Source organism: Ooceraea biroi, chromosome 1 (assembly GCF_003672135.1).
Source record: "Ooceraea biroi isolate clonal line C1 chromosome 1, Obir_v5.4, whole genome shotgun sequence".
Lineage (NCBI taxonomy): Eukaryota > Metazoa > Arthropoda > Insecta > Hymenoptera > Formicidae > Ooceraea > Ooceraea biroi.
This window is the reverse complement of record NC_039506.1, coordinates 18,931,900-18,952,337: the sequence shown is the minus strand read 5'-3', so window position 1 is coordinate 18,952,337 and position 20,438 is coordinate 18,931,900. Positions and strand designations below refer to the sequence as shown.

At 38.0% G+C, this 20,438-nt stretch overlaps 5 protein-coding genes across 10 annotated transcripts; 3 read left to right on the top strand and 2 right to left on the bottom strand.

The window, feature by feature from the left end:
* The first annotated feature begins 1,011 nt into the window (after positions 1-1,011).
* LOC105278010 (pre-mRNA-splicing regulator WTAP) lies at positions 1,012-7,486 on the top strand. 2 transcript variants are annotated; one of them, XM_011336783.3, is made up of 6 exons: positions 1,012-1,383; positions 2,501-2,882; positions 5,492-5,616; positions 5,729-5,907; positions 6,003-6,157; positions 6,370-7,486. In XM_011336783.3, exons 2-6 carry the CDS (start codon positions 2,648-2,650, stop codon positions 7,077-7,079), a joined length of 1,404 nt encoding a protein of 467 aa, XP_011335085.1. In that variant the 5' UTR covers positions 1,012-1,383; positions 2,501-2,647; the 3' UTR covers positions 7,080-7,486. The 2 variants fall into 2 exon arrangements, with proteins under 2 accessions (XP_011335085.1, XP_011335084.1); XM_011336782.3 differs by having other exon boundaries at positions 2,497-2,882.
* Positions 7,487-8,249: 763 nt separating this feature from the next.
* On the top strand, positions 8,250-10,287 carry LOC105278014. Of its 2 annotated transcripts, none has more exons than XM_011336785.3 (6): positions 8,250-8,661; positions 9,104-9,162; positions 9,237-9,362; positions 9,466-9,630; positions 9,717-9,902; positions 9,984-10,287. In XM_011336785.3, exons 1-6 carry the CDS (start codon positions 8,454-8,456, stop codon positions 10,131-10,133), a joined length of 894 nt encoding a protein of 297 aa, XP_011335087.1. In that variant the 5' UTR covers positions 8,250-8,453; the 3' UTR covers positions 10,134-10,287. The 2 variants fall into 2 exon arrangements, with proteins under 2 accessions (XP_011335087.1, XP_011335088.1); XM_011336786.3 differs by having other exon boundaries at positions 8,253-8,661; positions 9,466-9,624.
* A 6-nt stretch (positions 10,288-10,293) lies between these two features.
* Positions 10,294-11,315, bottom strand: LOC105278011 (40S ribosomal protein S23). The gene is made up of 3 exons (XM_011336784.3): positions 11,231-11,315; positions 10,718-10,877; positions 10,294-10,610 (listed from the first exon to the last, which is right to left on the bottom strand). Exons 1-3 carry the CDS (start codon positions 11,232-11,234, stop codon positions 10,343-10,345), a joined length of 432 nt encoding a protein of 143 aa, XP_011335086.1. The 5' UTR covers positions 11,235-11,315; the 3' UTR covers positions 10,294-10,342.
* Positions 11,316-11,388: 73 nt separating this feature from the next.
* Positions 11,389-12,820, top strand: LOC105278016 (U4/U6.U5 small nuclear ribonucleoprotein 27 kDa protein). Of its 3 annotated transcripts, none has more exons than XM_011336790.3 (4): positions 11,389-11,506; positions 11,782-11,889; positions 11,975-12,132; positions 12,329-12,820. In XM_011336790.3, exons 2-4 carry the CDS (start codon positions 11,783-11,785, stop codon positions 12,523-12,525), a joined length of 462 nt encoding a protein of 153 aa, XP_011335092.1. In that variant the 5' UTR covers positions 11,389-11,506; position 11,782; the 3' UTR covers positions 12,526-12,820. The 3 variants fall into 3 exon arrangements, with proteins under 3 accessions (XP_011335092.1, XP_026830644.1, XP_011335093.1); XM_026974843.1 differs by having other exon boundaries at positions 11,407-11,496; XM_011336791.3 differs by having other exon boundaries at positions 11,447-11,465.
* On the bottom strand, positions 12,511-20,370 carry LOC105278015 (Fanconi anemia group I protein homolog). 2 transcript variants are annotated; one of them, XM_011336788.3, is made up of 22 exons: positions 20,150-20,370; positions 19,752-20,035; positions 19,500-19,667; positions 19,050-19,270; positions 18,587-18,783; positions 18,370-18,506; positions 18,031-18,245; positions 16,725-17,074; positions 16,511-16,640; positions 16,094-16,401; positions 15,828-16,019; positions 15,550-15,710; positions 15,301-15,477; positions 15,068-15,222; positions 14,675-14,871; positions 14,410-14,577; positions 14,083-14,257; positions 13,721-13,937; positions 13,515-13,587; positions 13,302-13,445; positions 13,117-13,215; positions 12,511-13,039 (listed from the first exon to the last, which is right to left on the bottom strand). In XM_011336788.3, exons 1-22 carry the CDS (start codon positions 20,231-20,233, stop codon positions 12,917-12,919), a joined length of 3,975 nt encoding a protein of 1,324 aa, XP_011335090.1. In that variant the 5' UTR covers positions 20,234-20,370; the 3' UTR covers positions 12,511-12,916. The 2 variants fall into 2 exon arrangements, with proteins under 2 accessions (XP_011335090.1, XP_011335089.1); XM_011336787.3 differs by having other exon boundaries at positions 18,031-18,251; positions 20,150-20,369.
* Between the last annotated feature and the right edge of the window lie 68 nt (positions 20,371-20,438).

Genomic DNA, 20,438 nt, shown 5'->3' with positions numbered 1-20,438 from the left:
TCTTCTTTTCTTTTGAAACTTTTGAGATCACTATTACTTGAAGTGATATTTCAAAAGAGTGAGATTCCACTACACGAAATTTAGAGAGTAATTCATAAAATATAAAAATCTAGTTTTTTTACAAAAATGTGACTTAACTCTGTCTATCTTTGAGGTACTGATATATAGAATTGATAAATATTTTTTTGATGGTTTCTGAAACGTTTTTTTGCCGAAAAAGAAACGTTTCTCCTAACGTTTTTTCGTTGGACATTTTTCTCCTAAATAAACGTTTCAATAAAATGGTTATGAAACGTTACGGCAAAATGTTTATGAAACGGTTTTGAAACCAATGTGTGCTGCCTGGGGTATACCTCCAAAATATAATAAAACATAAATCATTATTTACATAATAAAAAAATATAATGCAAACACAAAGAAACAAAAATCCGAAAAAAATTATCACAACTCGGTCTCGAACCCAACTTGCGCGGATGGCAAAATACGAGTCTCGCGCTTAGCCACTGGACCACCGCGCTTCGCGCCGAACTGTAGCTATTCATGGTATGTACTTTCCGTACCGCTGGAAAATGCTCACTTGTATCATTACCGAGCGTAACGAACTAGTTCACGTGCACTTTGTCAGGCGGCGCCAAACGTCAGGAGGCTGGTGGCCGCTCTCAGCAGAGAGAAGCCTGAGAGCGGTCACGCTCGCGTTTTAACTGTAACGTCTCAAACGTGGACATTGAAGTGATTGAAGTGATTCTGTCTTTATTGCTCACTGAATATTGAACAAAGATAGAATGACGCCGCGAGCGTTGGGAGCGTCAAGTGGAACGCATATGTCCACGTTTGAGCGTTACAGTTAAAACGCGAGCGTGACCGCTCTCAGGCTTCTCTCTGCTCTCAGGTTTCCCTCTGGTTATAGCATCGTGGATACGGGGCTTTATTCCCCCTGTCTCATTGTGCATGAGCCCGTCTTGTACACTGCTTGAACATCGACACTACAGGTCGATCGCATGATTTGCGCATGCGCCAGTGGGCTGGTTCGCTGTCCCTTGGTACGCGGAGTGATTATCATTCGTAGCATCTTTCACGTAGTTCGTTCGCGTTCCCGTGATCCTCGCGTTGAATCTCGTGTCGTGCGGCGTCGCGTATCAGCGTTGTATCACGCTATTCACGCGTCATCATAGTATATCGCGCGTTTTGCAATAGATACAACACTTCGGGCGCTCTCTCGGATTGATCGATCGCGCGAAGTTGGCCGCGAACGACCCAGGGTTGGCGCTTCTTTCGCGGCACACCGACGATCCTTTGCGCCGTCACGATGTCGTCCGTCTGGCGCTTCTCCTGATACTGAACGACCGCATCCCATGATGGAGTCGCCGTTTTGAGACGAGCAAGGTAGATAGAAAAAAGTCTCCGTTTCGTAACGAGAGGGAACCTCGCAGCAATAGGCATCGTGAACTCGGATGATCCTACGCTGGGATCCTACAGTTTGGTGTTACGCTGGCCTGTTCGAGCCTCGCACGTCGCGTTTACGATCCACTCGTCCGCCGCGTTCGGCCGTCCGAAAGTGAGGAGGAGAAGCGGAGAAGACGCAAGTGGAGTGAAGAAAAAATGAATGCTAGAGTGAAAATGTGTTCTTCGTGGCGGACATGTCGACGTAATGGCGTCACGACGAGTATCGTCAACCAGGGACGAACGGAACGAGCGGTCGCGCTTCTTCTCTGGCTGCCGCGACGACGGATTCGCACGACACGTGCGACCCTCGAACGATTTCAACGTCGAATTGCGCATTTATCCTTGTCGCCACGACGGTACGCGCGGTGCGTAAAAATACGTGGTATTTTTACGGGCACGCGTATCGACCAATCTTGACTGCGATTTTTTCGCGAATACGATTTATGTCGCATATGTGATTAAATCGATCGAAAGGAAAAACCTTCGAAGAGGAAAGCGAACGCGTCACGTCACTCCTGATTCTCATGAAGTTCGATTTCGCAAATATAAGAAAAAGAATTTGTTATTTTCTAAAGGATAAATGTTCTATGAAAAAAGGTCGATGAATTACGTTCAATGCGTTCGCAAAATTTCGAAATTGATGCTATAATGCTGTGTAGTGTAACATTTTCTTAAATGTAAATAGAAAGAGGATAACTGCTCAGAGTGTCATTTTTATTGTTTTTCTCAGAATTATCGACGCATGGAATTAATTTTAAACAAATATAAATTAAGTATCATGATCTGCTCCATTTTTCCAAGCACTTACCATTAATGCTAAATTGTGAGATCAAATGAGCAAACTTGTCTGCTCAATGAGAGTAATTGTTCATGTTCTAAGGGAGAGTGTCCATGAGTCGATAAACTTTTCCATAAAAATTATCATAAAATTATAACTGAATAGTTTACTGAGCAAAAGTAATTTATACGTCACACATGGATTACAATGTATACCTTCTAATTTGCAAATCATGCCCAATTAGCACACTAACGCGCTGCTATTTTTTGTTCCAGACAGATATTGTCTGATATACCAGTCGCGTCACATGATATTCGCTGAACAGTGTAATCGTCAACGTCGTGACATTGATGCACGGAGGACTTGGTATTCAGTAGAGGTGTTTTCTGCGATTCGACGATTCCAGCTGTGAGAGTTAACGACGGGATGACGGACGAGTGCAGCGAGGCCGTCAAGTCCGCAGGGCCGTCCTCCCCGAGGAGTCCCCAGAGCGGCAGCACCAGTGGGAAGCCCGGCAGTCCGCGCTCCCCCAGGCAACCGAGACGCGTGAAACTAACGCAGCAACAATTAGACAGCTTGACTAAGGACGAGCTGGCGGCCAAATGGCATGAACAGGACTTGTATGTGGAGTGTCTAGAAACCCAGGCGGCAGCTCAGGAAGGTACTGAGATCACACGAGTGAGATTACCACCTCACTCGCCACATATCTTAAGCAAATTAATGAATGCCAGAACACAACGGTCTCCTACAGGAGACAAGACTCTCATAGGGACACTAAGCGTAGGGTTTACTGCCAGACCAGTGTTTAGGATACTGTCATTAAGTTATCTGTTAGGATTAAGGTAACGAGAAGGAGCTTTAGTAAATAAGTAAAGTAAGAAACGATAGATTTATTCACGGCAGCTCGACGAGAGAGAGAGAGGGAGAGAGAGAGCGAGCGAGCTCGACGCAGAGCACGTGCGTGTTATTGGGATTATCCTAATGTACTCGCGCGGGAATTCGAGAATATTCGAGAGATTAGGATTATGGAATCGAGATAACATTGCACTTTGCTATGCGGCTACATGGTGTTGATCTAATTATACGTTAATTTCCCAAGCCACATTTGTGATGTGTACAGTGCGAGCAATCGAAACGATGATCCGCATGTATAGTGATGCAATGCGAAAAGCCCCCGAGATATTTGTGAGCATGGGTGGAGTGACAGCCATATTACGTTACGCCGGATGCAAAATGCCGAGGTATAAATCTGCCCACTAAATCTTTTTTGTGCGTAGTTTAATGTTAAATCAGCCAGAAAGCGCGCAGGTAGCGAGTAAAAACAAGTGAAATGGCTGCAGTAACAAGTGTTGATGTGTCCATCGAGAGAGCCGTCGAAAAACGGGGAAAAGTTTCTCGGCGAAAAGCGTGCCGGAGACGGTATCTGCCAACGATCGAACGTCCACTGTGGAAGACACGATAATCTTGTTCCAAGTATCAATTTCACAAGTGTGCCTGTGCAGTGTGTCGCGTTATGCCTTCTCCGCAGTGTGATGATCGATGCAGGACAGTGTGTGCGTGCGCGTGTAACACGAAATGCCGAATTTTCTAGTTAACGAGGATGAGCCGAGTAGAGCAACGATTTTACGATGCCGCTGAGATATACGACTCGGAGGAATAATAAGAGTGGATCCGCGTCGACCTTCGGCCTACAAAGTATGCACCTGGGGTGCGTGAATCGAAATCTCGGTGAAGTACGCAATCACATTCGCCGTTATCAGCTGGAACGCTACAATTTGTGCCTTAATCCCGCCTCTGTTCTCTTTCCTAATTCTTAAATTTCTACATATATACATATCTATCTATCCTTACATATTACCTTTGTCCTTTTAAGACCTGTCCACCTAGTTAACGCAATTCTTAATTGATTGTATTCCCAGAGACTGATCGTCCTCCCATATATTCTCTATGAATGCAACTTGCATGCATTTATACCTGCACCGTAATATACCGGATGTCAGAAATACAAATATCAAAAGTACAAACCTGTGCGAGTTAAGTCCGGCCGGCGCCTCGATTACAACATCTGTGCCTGCAACAAGTACACGCTCAATTCTCGTGGAAGAAACGTAACGTTCACTCTTGGTCTCTTGGTGGAAGTACAGAGAATCTCGCAAACAGCACGTCGCTACAACAACCACAAAATCAAAGTATGCGCCAAATTAACAAATGTCAGTTGTCTCAGGCAGTCATTGTCACATACTTATGAAAGTATATAGTTTATTTATGCGCACTTAGGTTAAAATTATGAATAGTCATTTTTTTACACTAAAACGTTTGATTCCACCAGAAACTATTAGCATTACTATACATGAAAATTATACACGTAAAAGATATATTTCGTACAATTACACAGAGTATACTTACAATCTAAGACTTCGAGCATTCTATGTGGTTCATAAATTTGTATTTTTAATTGTATAATGTCCCAGAGAGAAAACTGAAAATTTGATTATCGGTTTAGTCCAATCTTTATAGTTAGATTAGGATAGCTCTTGTAAAGAAAAAAGAAAAGAAGAAAGAAACTTTTGCAATGCATAAACGTATTATTGTTATAAGAGGTACAGTGAAATTAATCAAATATATATGCACACATATTCATGCTTTTTCGCATAACAAGTTTTATTCATGAATAATTATAATAAAAACGAATCATAAATATAAAGATTCTCTTATCCAGAATAAAATTTAATATGCATAGTTTACATAAACTTATAAATACAAATAAAAATTGTCAAATTTAATAATCTCTTTACTTAAAATTGTTTATGAATTATTTTAAATTCTCTAATTGTGTACAATGTGTGATTTATTCGCAATTCGTAACGCGCGCGAGAAATGTTATTAACTTTTTTATTTATAATTAAAAAATTTTAAATTTTCGAATGAAATGAAAAATTGTCAAGACTATTTTATAAAAAGCATTTTTAAAAATACTTTACAATAAGATGTAACGAATTTCCTTGAAGAAAATGCTAAAGCTAAGTTGCAAGTTTAAAATAATTTAGAAACTCGTACATGTATATTATATATTTCTTTTTTTTACGAAATATGCTTTATTATATAATTAATTTAATACGTGACAGATTTTGCTTCTTCACACACAAGAAATATTCTAAAAACATTAAATTTGTACATTATAGCTCGAACATTGCAATTTTAAGAAACACATAGATGCTATCGAAAACAAAATGTTAGAAGTAGAAAAATTTAAAGATTGTTCCTTTATAGGTGAACTAGCTTCATTGAGAGAATCTGAAAACAAGTACAGACAACAATATATAGAAGCATCTCATAGGGAGAAGATCTTAGTAAGGAGACTTGCCTCTAAAGAGCAAGAAATGCAAGAATACATTGTATGTAAATATTCTCAGATGCATTAACATTTTCCGTGCACAATTTGTTTTATTCAAAATATTTGCTTTGTGTATAATTTATGGAAAAAATTAATTTCTTTTTTTGTGTTAGAATCAAATAACTGAAATGAAAACCACCCAAGCTCCGTCCGCAGCTGCATTAAGATGTGCTCTCTTAGATCCGGCTGTTAACATATTAATACAGAAATTGAGGCAAGAATTAATAACGACCAAGGGCAAGTTGGAAGACACACAAAATGAATTAAGTGCATGGAAATTCACTCCGGACAGGTCAGTAGAGAAAGAGAGAGGGAGAGACAGAACTTTTCAATATACACATATAAAACGATATTACAGCTTATTGTCGTTAATATTATATTTTACAGTAATACTGGGAAACGATTAATGGCAAAATGTAGATTATTGTATCAAGAAAATGAAGACCTCGGTCATATGATTGCCAGTGGACGTATCGCTAAGTTGGAAGGTGAACTCGCACTGCAGAAAAGCTTTAGTGAAGAAGTGAAGAAGTCGCAATCAGGTATCCCATTAAAGATTCACTGATTTACGGACCAAGCAATTAATTTATAAAATAAACATTTATTGTAGATAGATATATATTATTCATTTCAATATATATTAACTTATACAAAATAATTACGACGATTAATGTTAAATTTTATAATTAAAATGCTTCATGTTGTATGAGACGCGCGCAACTTATTTAACCATTTTGTTCTTAAATTTTCGCAGAATTAGACGAGTTTTTACAAGATTTGGATGAAGATGTGGAGGGCATGCAAAGTACGATTTACTTCTTGCAACAAGAATTGCGCAAAGCTCGAGAGTCCGTGACGTTGCTGCAGCAAGAGAACGCAGGATTGAGAGCGAATACAAACGAGAATAATTTGACCAACGGTTTATCGCCCCACACACCACCGATTAAAAAGGAGGAACCGGAAGAAACTGCGATACCAGACGTTAAATCTTCGATACCTCCCGTAGAGAACAGTGATGTGTGCAAAGGCGCGAGGACTTCGCCTTTAACGTCATCGCAGACCGAGTTTATAAGTGTTGAAAGAACAGAATGCGCGGAGAGAAAACTCAGTCAAGCCGATCACAATGACGAGAGCTCGAGCGATTCCGCGGCGTTAATTATCAAAGTCGAGAACGAGGACCTCAGTGATCGCGAGGAGGAGCACGAGGAGAGTCGGAACAAACGGATGTTACGGAGTAAAAATCACAACCGGAACAGTGGTAAATCGAACGGAGAGGAAGTGGTGACGCGAACGACGCGGGGTAGGGACCGGACAAAAAGGGAGAAAAGTGCAGCCAGTAGTGATGATGAAAGGACGCACAAGAAGAAACGACGGGAGAGTATTCTTTCTCTCGATTATAACGAAGCCGACGATGACGCGTTAGTTTTAACTAATGGCGAGACGCTGCAGAGTGATCCGGAATAAACGGTCGGCTATAGATTAATTTCGTACAACATTAACCATATTGATGATTGAGATTCGCGAATATGATTTCATATTTTCTCGTTACACCTGTGCAAAACTTTTTATCTGAAGTAAAATAATGTCGACTATTCACAAACAGCGTTCGAATAAAAACGAATGATTAGCTATAAAGAAGTGTAATTTCAGTACCTGTATTCGTGATAATTTCAAATGGAAATACATTGGTCTCTAAGAAAGGAAATAATAAAACTTGTAAATATTTATACACAATTAAAATTCACGAGTCCCGTTTATGTCATTCGCGAGTAATCACGTTATAACTTATATTGCAGAGATGCGTGTTAGACAAATCTGTGAGTAGATTTGTTGTTTATAATTTATAACAGCCAAACGCTGTATAACAAAAAGGAAAAATGAAAGATCGGATTTTGTTTATATTTACAATAAATAAATGTCTTGAAAACACCGAAGCTTTGCAGCCTTGCTTTGTCATCAATTCCTAATTTCAGGTCCAGATTTTTTGTTTATATAAGTTTTATGAATAATTTTTATAAGTTATGTTTTTGCGAGTTGTATCCCAACAATCGTTCCAATAGCAGTAATAATAACCGTATAAAACAGTAACAATTATTTTACAAAAAGGAAAGTTTTATTTCTGTTTAATTCCTGTAGCACTCCTAATAAGATTTTTAACTTTTTTATGCAAAGTATTAGAAAAAAATTGAATATTCTATAGTAATGACATGATAGTAAATTATAAATAATTTATAATTGACATTTTGCAATATAATTCGTAATAACCTTTGCTAATTGAAGTTTAGCGTCCAATTTTTACGCGCTACGCATGCGCATATCTTTTGACGCTCGATAAAGTCACCAGATTGATAAAGTACCGCAATCCGTGGTAAAATACGTGGAATAAAAATGGCGTTGGAAGTGTATTTAGTGCAAACATGCAACTTATCAACACACTAAGTGCAATTCTACGAAGCAGCGTTGCGTTGTATCTCCATTGAGAAAGGTTACATATTGTGATAGATGTGAAGAGAACATAATTGTGATGAAAACACCGTGTAGTTGGAATTAAAATGGCGGACGATCGCGGTACTTTATCTATCTAGTGACTTTAACGCTCGACGCTGCTGCCATCTAGGCATACTCGTGCTTCTTATTTGAAACATGACGAAGAAGAGGAAGGAGAAATTCAAAACATTTTGTTTTGATTAACGTATACGCTGGTATACGCGCGTTGACGTATCGTTTGTGGGAGCGTTTCCATAAAACGGTGTAACATGAACATTTGAGTCAGTTCGATATTAAATAGTGTCTCGCCTCTCATCCGTGTTGAACATTCAGTCTTCATAATAATTCGCTATGAATGACGCGAATGACGTTATGACAAGTGTCTATGACACGTTGCTGCACCTGCGATATCCGCACATCACGAATGCGGAGTCGCAGGATCTGGAAAAGACGATCCTCGCCGGTGAAAATCGCGTCTGCTTGCTTTCCTGGCTTCTAACGGAGAGGTCGCCCACCATCGCCGTGGATTTGGCAAAACTGGGGGATGCTGCTTTGGAAGGTATCTTTCCGTCACCGATGTCGTGCTCATTACACAGTCGAACTTAGAATCCATCTACAGTTGTCGTCCTGCGATTATTTTGTAATTCGATTTGTTTTCCGGATCGCTTGGCCATTTCTTTTATTTTTGCCATTACTTTTTATTTTATGTTATATATTAGTCATATATATTTATGTTTTAATGCCTAATTAATGTATCACAAAACAGTTTTGTGCTAAATTATATTCAATAATAATAATAATAATAATAAAACATACAAAATATATCATATTTAATAAAGAACATATAACATGTTTTTTATTAAACATAATATTTATTAAACATATCCTATATTATACTATATATAGTGTATTAATAATATATTATCGAGTAAGACTTTATATGAAACCATGAAGAGTTGAGTTGAGAAAGTACATTTTGTAAAAGTATGGGCATATTTCAGATCAGTTGTTTGAATACTACTCACAGATTGGGATTTGTAACAATAAGGATATATTATTGGTATGTTTATATCAATAACACGAAACGAAAGTACAATATTACTTTACTGATATATTAAATGCATCAAATTTCAGGGAAAATGTTCCTTGAAGGAGCAACTTCCAGTATTAAGATCGTTGTTGGTTTTCATGAAGAAGGTACATATGGAATCTTTTACGAGTACAAACGAGACAGAAGAGATGTTCGCGAATATTATTAAGGTACATGATATTAATTTTTAGAATAAATGTATTACCAAGAAAAGAGAAGGGAAAAAAGTTAGTGGAATAGTAATCAAACTGCATATCGCAAACGTATTTTCAGTTGTGCACTGATGACGTGGACCAAATGCTTCCTCTTCCCTTCGCTGTCAAACCTAAAGCAAGTTACACAGAAGCCAGCAAATATTTTGAGCAACGGGAGAAAGAGTTGTCGAGCAACGATCACGAAGATATTAAAATTAACTTGACTGATGACTCGCATGTGAGGGTACACATTATAAAAATATATCAATCAAGAATGTTCTAGATATAAATAATACAACTCACCAATAACTTGTACAAATACTGTTGCAGACTGATGATAGATTGCACAGTGGAGAGCGGGATGAACTGTTCGACAAGGAGACAAAAAAGTTCATAGAAGCATTCCAGACAGTTCCGTCCTGGCCAGCACAAAACAGAAATCTGGACAAAGACATTACTGATTCTATTTGTTCAGACATTAAAAGCGCGTGCTCCGATTTTTCCACTTTAAAAAAGGTACAACTTTGTCAAATCACAGAGTGATTTAAAAATATTGTTAATCTCTAAAATAACGATTTAAGTACTGATCATTTGCAGATCTTGCGGGCGCGAGACGAGATTGCCAATATAAGTGTACCGAAAGCATTACCGAAGACTACTACATCTCTGAACTCAATTATAGAAGATATTGTTATTTATAACGAGGAACTTGCAAATCTAAGCATGACGAACGATAGCTCCAATTAATCTTGTATTTCTATGTAATTTTAGGAAATAATCGTGTATAAAACTTTGTACTGAAGAACCGAATTGTCCATTTCTATAATTTTGTGTGGCATATGTTATAGAAATTGTAACCAAGGGATGATGGTATTTGCTGATGAAATAAAAGTGAAACGAGTAGATGTAGATTTTTTTCAATTTATATTTGTCCAAATACGCATGTGCAAATTAACTTAAGATCTTGGTCGTTCCTTCTTCTCTTTGTAAAGAGCGAGAAGGGAGACGTTCGCAACTTTCACCACCTTGAAGCGCACACCGGGAATATCTCCTACGGCGTGACCCTTCCTACCGAATCCCGCCACGAGAACCTCGTCGTTCTCCTCTATGTTATTGAGACAACCATCCCTCGGGACGAAGGCCGTGATCTTTTTGCCGTTTTTAATCAGCTGAACTCGAACACACTTCCTGATAGCAGAGTTAGGCTGCTTAGCCTCGACTCCCCTGGATAACAAAGTGCCACAGTAAGTTACACTGCAAATTGCAGGCCCGCATCCTTGTGATGCTTTACAAGATATAAATGTTGTGTGAACGTTGGATCATATACATACACTTTTTCCAGAACAATTCCTTTGGCATGGGAAGCACCACCGAAGGGGTTAGCCTTCCACCTGGTTCCCAGATGCGCCTTTTTGTAGTCCTTATCGTTCCATCGCTGTTCACGCCTGTGATTGACGTGCTTTCGCGCAGTACGAAGACCTCTGGGTTTTCCTGCACACGTCACAAATTAGTGAATTAGGTTAGGTTCTGCACATTGTACCTGAACTGACTTTTTCGGAGAAATATACTAAACCGTCAGAAATATTTTCATGCTTGGATAAAAATTAAAGCAATTTCGTATTAATAATGTTGATATTATAGTAAACAACGCTAACGTGTTTAACAATATCGGTGCACGTTGTATGCAACACGGAGACACGCTACATAAATCAAATAAAAATACAGGAATGTATGTGAAAATGCATAACAATGCATATACCGCATCTATTTGCACCAAAAACTACATATTTCGACGTAATTGTTACATAAAAAACGCAATAATATTGAAAAAACTTAAAACATACCCATTCTGGCAAGTTGTTCTATCGAATAACCACGATCGGAAAGAGTCAGCGCCCCATGAAGCGGAAATGAGAAATTTACGAAGCTCAGACCAATATATGCGTCCTGCTATTGGAGTTCGCAATAGCCAATCAGATACGTCTAATGATTTTGGCATCCGGTCTTACATACAAATGGCGTGCAAGTTAACAGCTATAGGAGAAACATAACCTATTTTATAAGCGAAAAGGAGAAAATGTATTTTGTTTAATTTTCACTGTTTTTTGAAGTAAATAAAAGTAAGAATTGTAGCGACTTTTCAGTTTTCCGAAAATATGATTAATGAAATTTTTAATTTAATTATTATTTTATATTTTTATTGCATATTAAATCTTTTACATGAACATTTACAATAGACTTGTAATGTTCATTTTATGTGTTAAGTTTCTGAAATGAACAGAATCGTATAAAGTTTTACTTAATTCAATTGTTCCAAGATATTATTTATTATCTTTTTATTAATCTTATTAATTTTAATTAGTGCTTATTTACGCGGTAAACGTAATTGTTGTAGAATGGGGCGGAGTCGCACACCATCCCCGGGAAGGCGAAGGGACCGATCTCGGGAACGAGACCGTGACAGGGATCGACGAAGAAGGCGATCACGAGAGAGGAGGCGAAGGTACGTACATTAAGAAAAAATTGGTTGATCAATCGTCACTCGTCGCTCAGAGAGCATTCTCAAACAAATCCGTTTGAATGTGTAGATCCGTGGAACGAGACAGAGTAAAGTCAAGAGACAGAGACCGAGAACGCGATCGGGACAGACACAGGAGGTCGTACAGCAGATCCAGATCGAGGGAACGTGATAGATCCAAACATAGAACAAAGCCAAAACCGACAAACGAACGACCCGTTATCACAGGTATTATCTTACTTGACGTGCTCGTGTGAAAAATGTTTTATGCTGCACAACATAAAAGTATTGTTTTTAAATTGATAAACTGAATGATACCATTAGAAGTTTATTTAATAGATGCATTACGCATACGCGTTATTAAAAACCACAGTGATAATAAAGATATAGAAACTATAGCGGCTGTATTCTATTGTTGCTGCAGAAGCGGATCTTCAAGGCAAAACGCCGGAAGAGCAAGAGATGATGAGAGTGATGGGATTCTGCGACTTTGATACTACGAAGGGCAAGAAAGTAGATGGAAACGACGTGGGTGCAGTTCACGTCATCCTAAAGAGAAAATACAGACAGTACATGAACAGGAAGGGCGGCTTTAATAGGCCTCTAGACTTTGTCGCGTAATGTATTTAACACAACTTCAAATGATAGAGTTTTATCTTAGGAACAATACAATAACATCGTACGTAAACATGTTCGAAAAGGGAAACGCAAACGGGACGAGCTATGATTCTATTATAATTATGATTCTATTATAATTATGATTCTATTATAATTAATGTGATAACGGAAGCGGTAACATGTTTTGTGAGTAAACTATATAACAACAGAATATTTATATTTAATAAATGCGCTGATTTTTCATTAACGGCTCGTAATGTAACCGGAGCTATAAAAAAAGCTTTAATAAAATGTAGAAGCAAAAAACAAGAAAAAAAATGTATAGATGTAAATTTCATATTAAAATAATACAAAGAGTGAAGGCGTCCTCGATTCTTTGAGGCACTGCGTGTCTTCAACTCTCCGACGATCTTCTGGAACGCTTCGCGGATGGCGATCTCATGGATAAATCCAGAGACACATCGTTTACGCTCGTATTGGACGTGTCATTACCGCGGCGGGAATTCTGCGTGTCCAGCTGTTGGAATATCAAGAAACGAGAAATCAAGAAGTCCGATTTTAAGTAATATCGAATTTCTTTGCGAATTCTCTTACCATACTTATATCCATTCTCTCCAGCGCCTCCGTCAGTTGTGTGTTCTTTATACGAAAATCGCGCGTCACGCTGTGTTTGATGTAAGTCTCGAGCGGAACCTAAATTACAAATTCCAGCTTTCATCGATGTAATCTACCGTGTGATAACTGCGTTACATAAATTTCTCATTAAACGTGACACTTACGCCGGTCTTTTTGTCCAGTGATAAAACCTCCTTGTGAAATTGTTCAATTTCGTATACCACGCGCGGTATGATCTTGGTCTCCTTCAGAATCTTGTTCCTCTGCATGTGCGAATCAGCTTTACGTTTCGACGCATTTTGGTTCTCCTACAAAGTATTATTTTCCCATAAATGTTCAGACCAAGTTATATATACATATATTTCAGATGGATGTACCTCTGTATGCGTTATTAAGTTGTAAAATGCGGACTTCAGCGGTTTCCCGGCGAATTGAATCACTTGAACAAATCTGCAAAATTACATAAAAACGTTTCAATTAAAATTAGAAAGTAGGAAAAAAATTAGGGAAAATTTTTTACGCCAATAAGATTTATAGATATAGAAATATAAAGACATTTACGGAGATTTAAAAAACAACTTACTTGATTGATTGAAACGCTGCATTTTGTTTATTGGACTTGCCATAAAAGTATTTCGTAAGATTACTAAGGACATTGTACACGATTTGTAGATTCCTGAACATGAAGTCCGTGGACGGTCCCGGTTTGATAGCAACGTTGGCTAATGTATAAAGTATTTGTATAATGTGCGACAGTTGCCTGCACAAGCTACGTTCCTGCGTTCTCAGTTTCTCTTGATCTGTATGTGTTTCATATAAATAAAGATTTTTATTTTATTGGAATGTTTCTTAAATATTCTATTAAATTATTAAGACGGTTGAAATCAAAGATAATAGTCAAAAAACCAATACCGAATTTATAGTAATACGTGAAATTATACGTACGTGCTTCGAGATCCGTGCCAGGCAGGTAAGCTATATTTTGCTCGGCTTTAAGTCGCACCAGCAACCACGACACATTATCCAGCTTCTCTTTCAGCGAGTTGTTTACCAAACTGTAGAGCTGCGTCGCTGTCTCCTCGTAGACGATTTTGAATTTGTTGTTCACCGTTACCTCAGCCTGTACATGGCGAACATTAAGCGAGAAGGTTTAGTAATCTTTATGCGGCAAGGAGAATTATTGTGACGAAATATTCCAGCACATTAAAATTATATTAAAATATATAAAATATATTAAGTTATAATAAAATTATATTAAACAGTCGTACGCACCTTGTCGATGCTACCCACTTTCTCGCACAATGCAAGAGCGATATCATTTAGCAATTCTCCGTACTCTTTCTTATGCTCTTCTATCCACAGCAAAATTTGGAAGATGGTCAGAGAAGCCTGAGGATCCATATTTTCCAATTGCGTGAATTTCATCATCGAATCGAACACCTGGTGCAACCATAAAAATGCAGGCATCAGTAACGTTTAACATCCTGTTTTTCAATTTTATTTAATAAAATTCCGATTAATCATAGAATACACTGACCTCATCACCATCCGTTTCATAAAAGTTGATTTCTTGCGTCAGTTGACGTATAACGTCCAATAATATACTGAGTATCTTCTTGGAGTTCTCCTCGTGTTCCTCTTTCTCGTTGAAGAACGTCCGGAAACTCGCCCTTAAAGCAGCAGTCACGTTCTCTAACAGTCCGTTGAGAGTTTCTGCCTGGTTCAGCCTATTGGCTGCACAAGCACAATGGCATGTTATTATTATACTCTTTTATTTTAAATGCTTTGTTTTTATCTATCCAACCGCGACTTTACGTTTTCTGTCACTTTGGTTCCGACGCCGGAATTCATTTGATATTTTGTTATATTTTTGTATAATATTTTTTTATACAATAAATGAACTTGCGTTCTCTATATTTTAAGTACTTACTGACAATAGCTCCGAGAAATTGCGGCAATTCGGAAGCGAAGTACGTGCAGACCAAGCAGCACAATTCTTTGAAGCATTCCAATGCCAGTATAGTTCCCGGTTCGTCCTTATCAAGGGCTTTCTTCAAATTCAGCATGATGTGATCGTACAATAATCTGCACCAACAGAAACAGAAAATAAAACTTTAATATGGAAGGAGACGCGTATGCTGTACTTTGGGCTGCGTATCTTACTTTCCAATTTCGAAGTAGGTCTTCATGTGCTGTCCCTTGTGTTTCCGTAAATTGTACTCCGTCAGGAGTTTGACGTTGTGCAAGATTTGCAACAGCGTTCGCAGGATGTAATGATAGAAATCATGGTATTCCACCAGAACGGCCGCTTGATCCGTGGTCGCCCAAGAAGCAGATTTTCTATCGCGAAAACAATTATACAAAATCGACTCGTGTACTCGTGAATTGCAATGTTGATTGAAAGATACGTACAGATAGAAAAGTGACAGGCTCTTGCACACCGTGGACAGGCCGATGATGCTGGGCGACAGTTTCATCTGGCTCGGCCGACCTGCTTTCCTTACAGGTGTATTGTTTACGTCAGTTTGCGTCTTTTTATTCTTGCCCTCTCCCTTTTTCACTTTTGGCGCATGCTTTATTGAATAATAACAAATCAAACTTAATAATAAGAAATATAAGAGACAGAGAAGCAATTGTTTAATTGTTTAATATATTAGCTGGACGAGTTTGCAGCCTACATTTTTTATTACCTTGGTAACTTCAACGAATCTCGTATATCCTTTGAACAAACTTATAACGCTTTGCGCGGTGTCCGTGCTGTCCACGGACCAGGCACCAATTCTGTAAGCCATGAGAGCCTCGTAGATCTTGATTATTAGCAAAACATTCTGCACTTTTTCTTGGGTCTTCGTGTTGGAGCTGCTCAAGTCAAGCCTGTCGTCCTGTCGAAACCAAACATCACGAATAAAATAATTCGAAAATCTTGTTTCTTATGTTCTTCTGAACTTTTTTTTACCAGATTCAAGTGTTCCGTGTCAAGCCGCGGCATCCGCCTGCAAAGGGATTCCAGGATCATCGCTAGTTCATCTATAAGGGACGACTTCACCAAGGCTGCCTTGATGTATATCTTTTGTAGCACGAATATTAGCTCTGCCAGAGGTTCTTGCAGCACAACTTGCTCCCCTTGCACAGCCGTGCACAGTTCCAGCTTGGCTGGTATCAGGATATTCTCGTCCGGCTCGAAGTACACTTTGAAGTGCGGCAGTAACATTTCCAATATGTACTCCGCTATCTCAATATTCCTCAACACAGCTTCATATAAACCTGATAATGGATAACCGTAAGTGATTATTTGATATCATTAAGAAGGTATTAATTGGCATCAATTAAAGGTTAATTATTAACAGTTATTAATAGAAAGTAATACTAATACCGTTGTACAGGTGCAACCGAACTTCGCATTCGTGAGTGAAACACTTCCTCAAAATTCCTAATATGTCGTAGCACAGAGATCTGTTGTATCCCAAAGCAGATCCCGTCTGAGTGCCTCTCTCTAACGTTACCTGCAAAGAGAAAAATTTTATAGAATATTTTTCTGTGGTTTCACAGAAGAGTTTCTCGACTAACGATACTGCAATCGATGAAACCTGAGTTAAGATGGACGTGGAACTTGTGCCGGTCGACGAATTGACGTACTGGCTCGAGCTCATCGCGAGGCTGCTCAGAGAGTGCATTTTCAGATTCTTCAGCATCTCTAGGATCCCGCTGACCGCCATTTGTCGATTGAACGTACCTTTCCTATAGAGAGTCTTTCTCAGCGTTAGGGTCAAGTGCTCTCTAAGGCTGACTGAGACTTGTATCAATGGAAATATCGCGGAAACGACGAAAATGGCTACTTCTCCGGGTATAGACGAGATCTGATCGAGAAGGATTATCACAGATTCCTGGTGATCCAGTACTAGCACTGTCAACTTATGGCACATATAAGCTAGGCAATCTATGAATAAAAAATGGGCAATATAATAGCAACGTGTATTACAAAATAAATTACAACTTATATATATATATATATATATACACACAGGGTGTTTCCTAAGTAAGTAGACAAACTTAAGGAGGATATTCCTTGGCTTATTTTAAGAAGAAAAGGTCATATAAACATATGTCCTAAACTGCTTTGTTTTCCAAAAAAAAGTACATCACTGTTTTCGTTCACTTTTCGTTTATTATAGAACAGTTTGTATTATTGCAAATGAAACAAATGAAAAACAATAGTAACCAAAAAGAAAAATTATAACGAAAAAGAAAATAGTAACTAAAAAGAAAAATAATAACATCACAGTAACTGCTGAAAATGTCCACCTGCAGCCATGATACACGCCTCAACTCTCCTTTCCATTGATTGACGTAAACGCTCAAAAATACCTGGAGTGTTACGTATTCTTTCACATCCATCTATTATGCGATTTCTGAGATCTTCTTCATTTTGAATAGGTGTAGCGTAAACTAAAGATTTAAGCTGTCCCCATAGAAAAAAATCTACTGGATTTAAGTCTGGGGATCTTGCAGGCCATAAATGGTTTGGTCTTTGAGTACCTCGACCGATCCATCGATTGGCAAACTTCCTGTTCAAAAATTGACCATCCCCACTCCATCCCCACCGCTGTTGACTCGTACTGCAAAAGCACGCTATCCGTAAAGTGAACGAAAACAGTGATGTACTTTTTTTTGGAAAACAAAGTAGTTTAGGACATATGTTTATATGACCTTTTCTTCTTAAAATAAGCCAAGGAATATCCTCCTTAAGTTTGTCTACTTACTTAGGAAACACCCTGTGTATATATATATATATATATATAATGACACACACACACACACATATTTATGTGTTTATTATTATATTTGATTATATATTTATATGTATCATACTTGAGGAAAACTCAAATGACTTACCGGTATATTGCGAAATACATAATCCACCCCCAATTATCTTGTCAATCAATGTCTGGAACACGGTGGCGACCGTCTCGTGATGTTTCTTCATAATTTTCTGAAGTACCTTCGTGCCAAGTTGCCAGGAAGGATGCGTGCCTGTCTTCGACTTGTTCTCTGCGGCCATCAAGATAAATGCAAGATCCACAAGTCCTTTCAACACCAAATGCCGATCCCTGTTGCTATGCATTAAAAAAATACGACATTAAACTTGGGCGATATTTAACTATTAAATTCCTCAATTAAATTTTAATGCTTCATTAAATTATAATCATCATTCAAGACTTGCTGCGCGTTTACCTCACATCAATGATGTTTCCCATGACAGTCATCATGCTACAAGAATCGGGGATCAGTTGTCTCAACCATGCGCTGTTTTTCCGTTTGTCGTCGCTTTCGTTTTGTTTGTTAATCACTGCTCGTAACATTTCAAAGATCTGCAATGTTATATCGATGATATTAAAAACATTGAAGTCTGTGAGAATTAAATACTTATCATTCTTCATCTGATCTTCACCTGATTCTCATCAATAGAAGCGACCATGAGCAACACAGACAGCATAAATGGTTCCAATATACTTTCGGGAGCAAATGATACAGTCTTGAAATACTTTATGTAATCTCTTACGTGCTGATGATTCAACTGCGCTGCCTGATATATGTGATACAATACTGTGCTTTCAATATCCTGCACTTCCTTCGGATTCACCATGTCTGTATATAATTTGATAATTAAATTTATATTAATTATAATTAATTCGATAATTAAATGTTAAGATCAATAAAGAAACACAAATCATATTAATTTTTTTTATACAATTACATATAATTAATAATTATATATAATTAAGAAGAGAATCATAGAAAGATTATAGAGAATTTGGACTTTAATTTTCAGACTTTATATCTAGTTTTCAAATTATTGTTTAACTATTTAAATCTATAATATAAATATTGATTCAAATTATATTAAGTCTCACCTATAGTCTCAAACGTGTCCGTATCATCAGAATTAGCTCGTGAGAATTGTAGCATAAAATATCTGTGTAATGCCTCCAGAAGATATTTGCTGTCCTGATTGGTGCATAATCTCAACGACTGGTGTACGAAAGGAGGCACTTCCTCGAGGGGTATATTCTGCAGTCTTGTGCAGAGTACAGAGATCACCGTAGTATGATCCTCCTTCTCTAAAGATATGTCTCTAAATACAGAAACATTAATCAATTGATAATTTAACTCTGCTAAATATTCCTCTTGGCTATCAGTATCTTGACATAAGAGGTATTCATACTTGAAAAGGACCAAACCCAATAATAGGAACGTTGTATGATCATTAATTGTATAGTTTTGGTAAATAAAAAAAGGATTTTTTAATTAGTGAATATAGTGGCAACATAAAGGAGTCATTTAAATTCCCAAGAAACATTTACCTGAACATTTTTGCCAACGACGGCATGATCTTTGTATCCCACTCGCTGTTGCATATATTGTTAACGACAATAGATTTGTACTTAGAGCCGGAAACTTCACCATTCATGTGATTAATATACTTCTCTTCCTCCAATATCTCCAACAGAGTAGGCAACAGATCCTTCCAGCTGAAAGAGGAACAACGAAATTAGTTTCTCACACAGCTTTTGTTGTATTGAAGAAATAACAAAGAAACGACTTTTAGTAGTCACCTTCTGAACTCATCATTGTTATTGCGGATACTAGCGAGACAAAATTCGACCAATTTAATTAGGTGCAATTTTGGATATCTGGGGAAATCGATCACTATACGATTTACAACGTCATTCGCATGACTGATCGAGACCTCGGCCTTGCACAAAGCTTTCAAGGCAGACTCCACCAGCTTGAGTCTCTTTGAGTGAAGACTTTCAGACTCTGAACACACCAGCAAGATCTCGTCCAGTACTTTAGAAAAGTCCGAGTTGCAAATTCTGTTAGATATAATTTTGGCGAGCTGAAAAAGAAAAAGAAACTCTCTTTATTATGATTAGCATTTAATGTAGTCATGATTCTACAATGTGTAAAATTAACAACGACGCAAGATGTCCTTGACAGTTCCTGTCGTTACCTCCTCGGTCACTGTCTCGTGTACAAATTCACGCAGTTGTTTTCGGTTCTTTTGCTCGAGCAAGCTATCAAGTTTCGCGCTCATTGTGATATGAAATTAATAATGCTGTATTCTACACGCAATAACTGTAGCAAGCGTGTAGTCATCTCACTCTTATCACGTTCAGCGATTCAACATATTTCCCGCGCTTGTATCAATCAACTTGCCAAACTAAGAAAAATGAAAATATCATAGGGACATTTAATATAAATATCGAGTAGCACTCGATATTTATAGGTTTGTTCTTTTA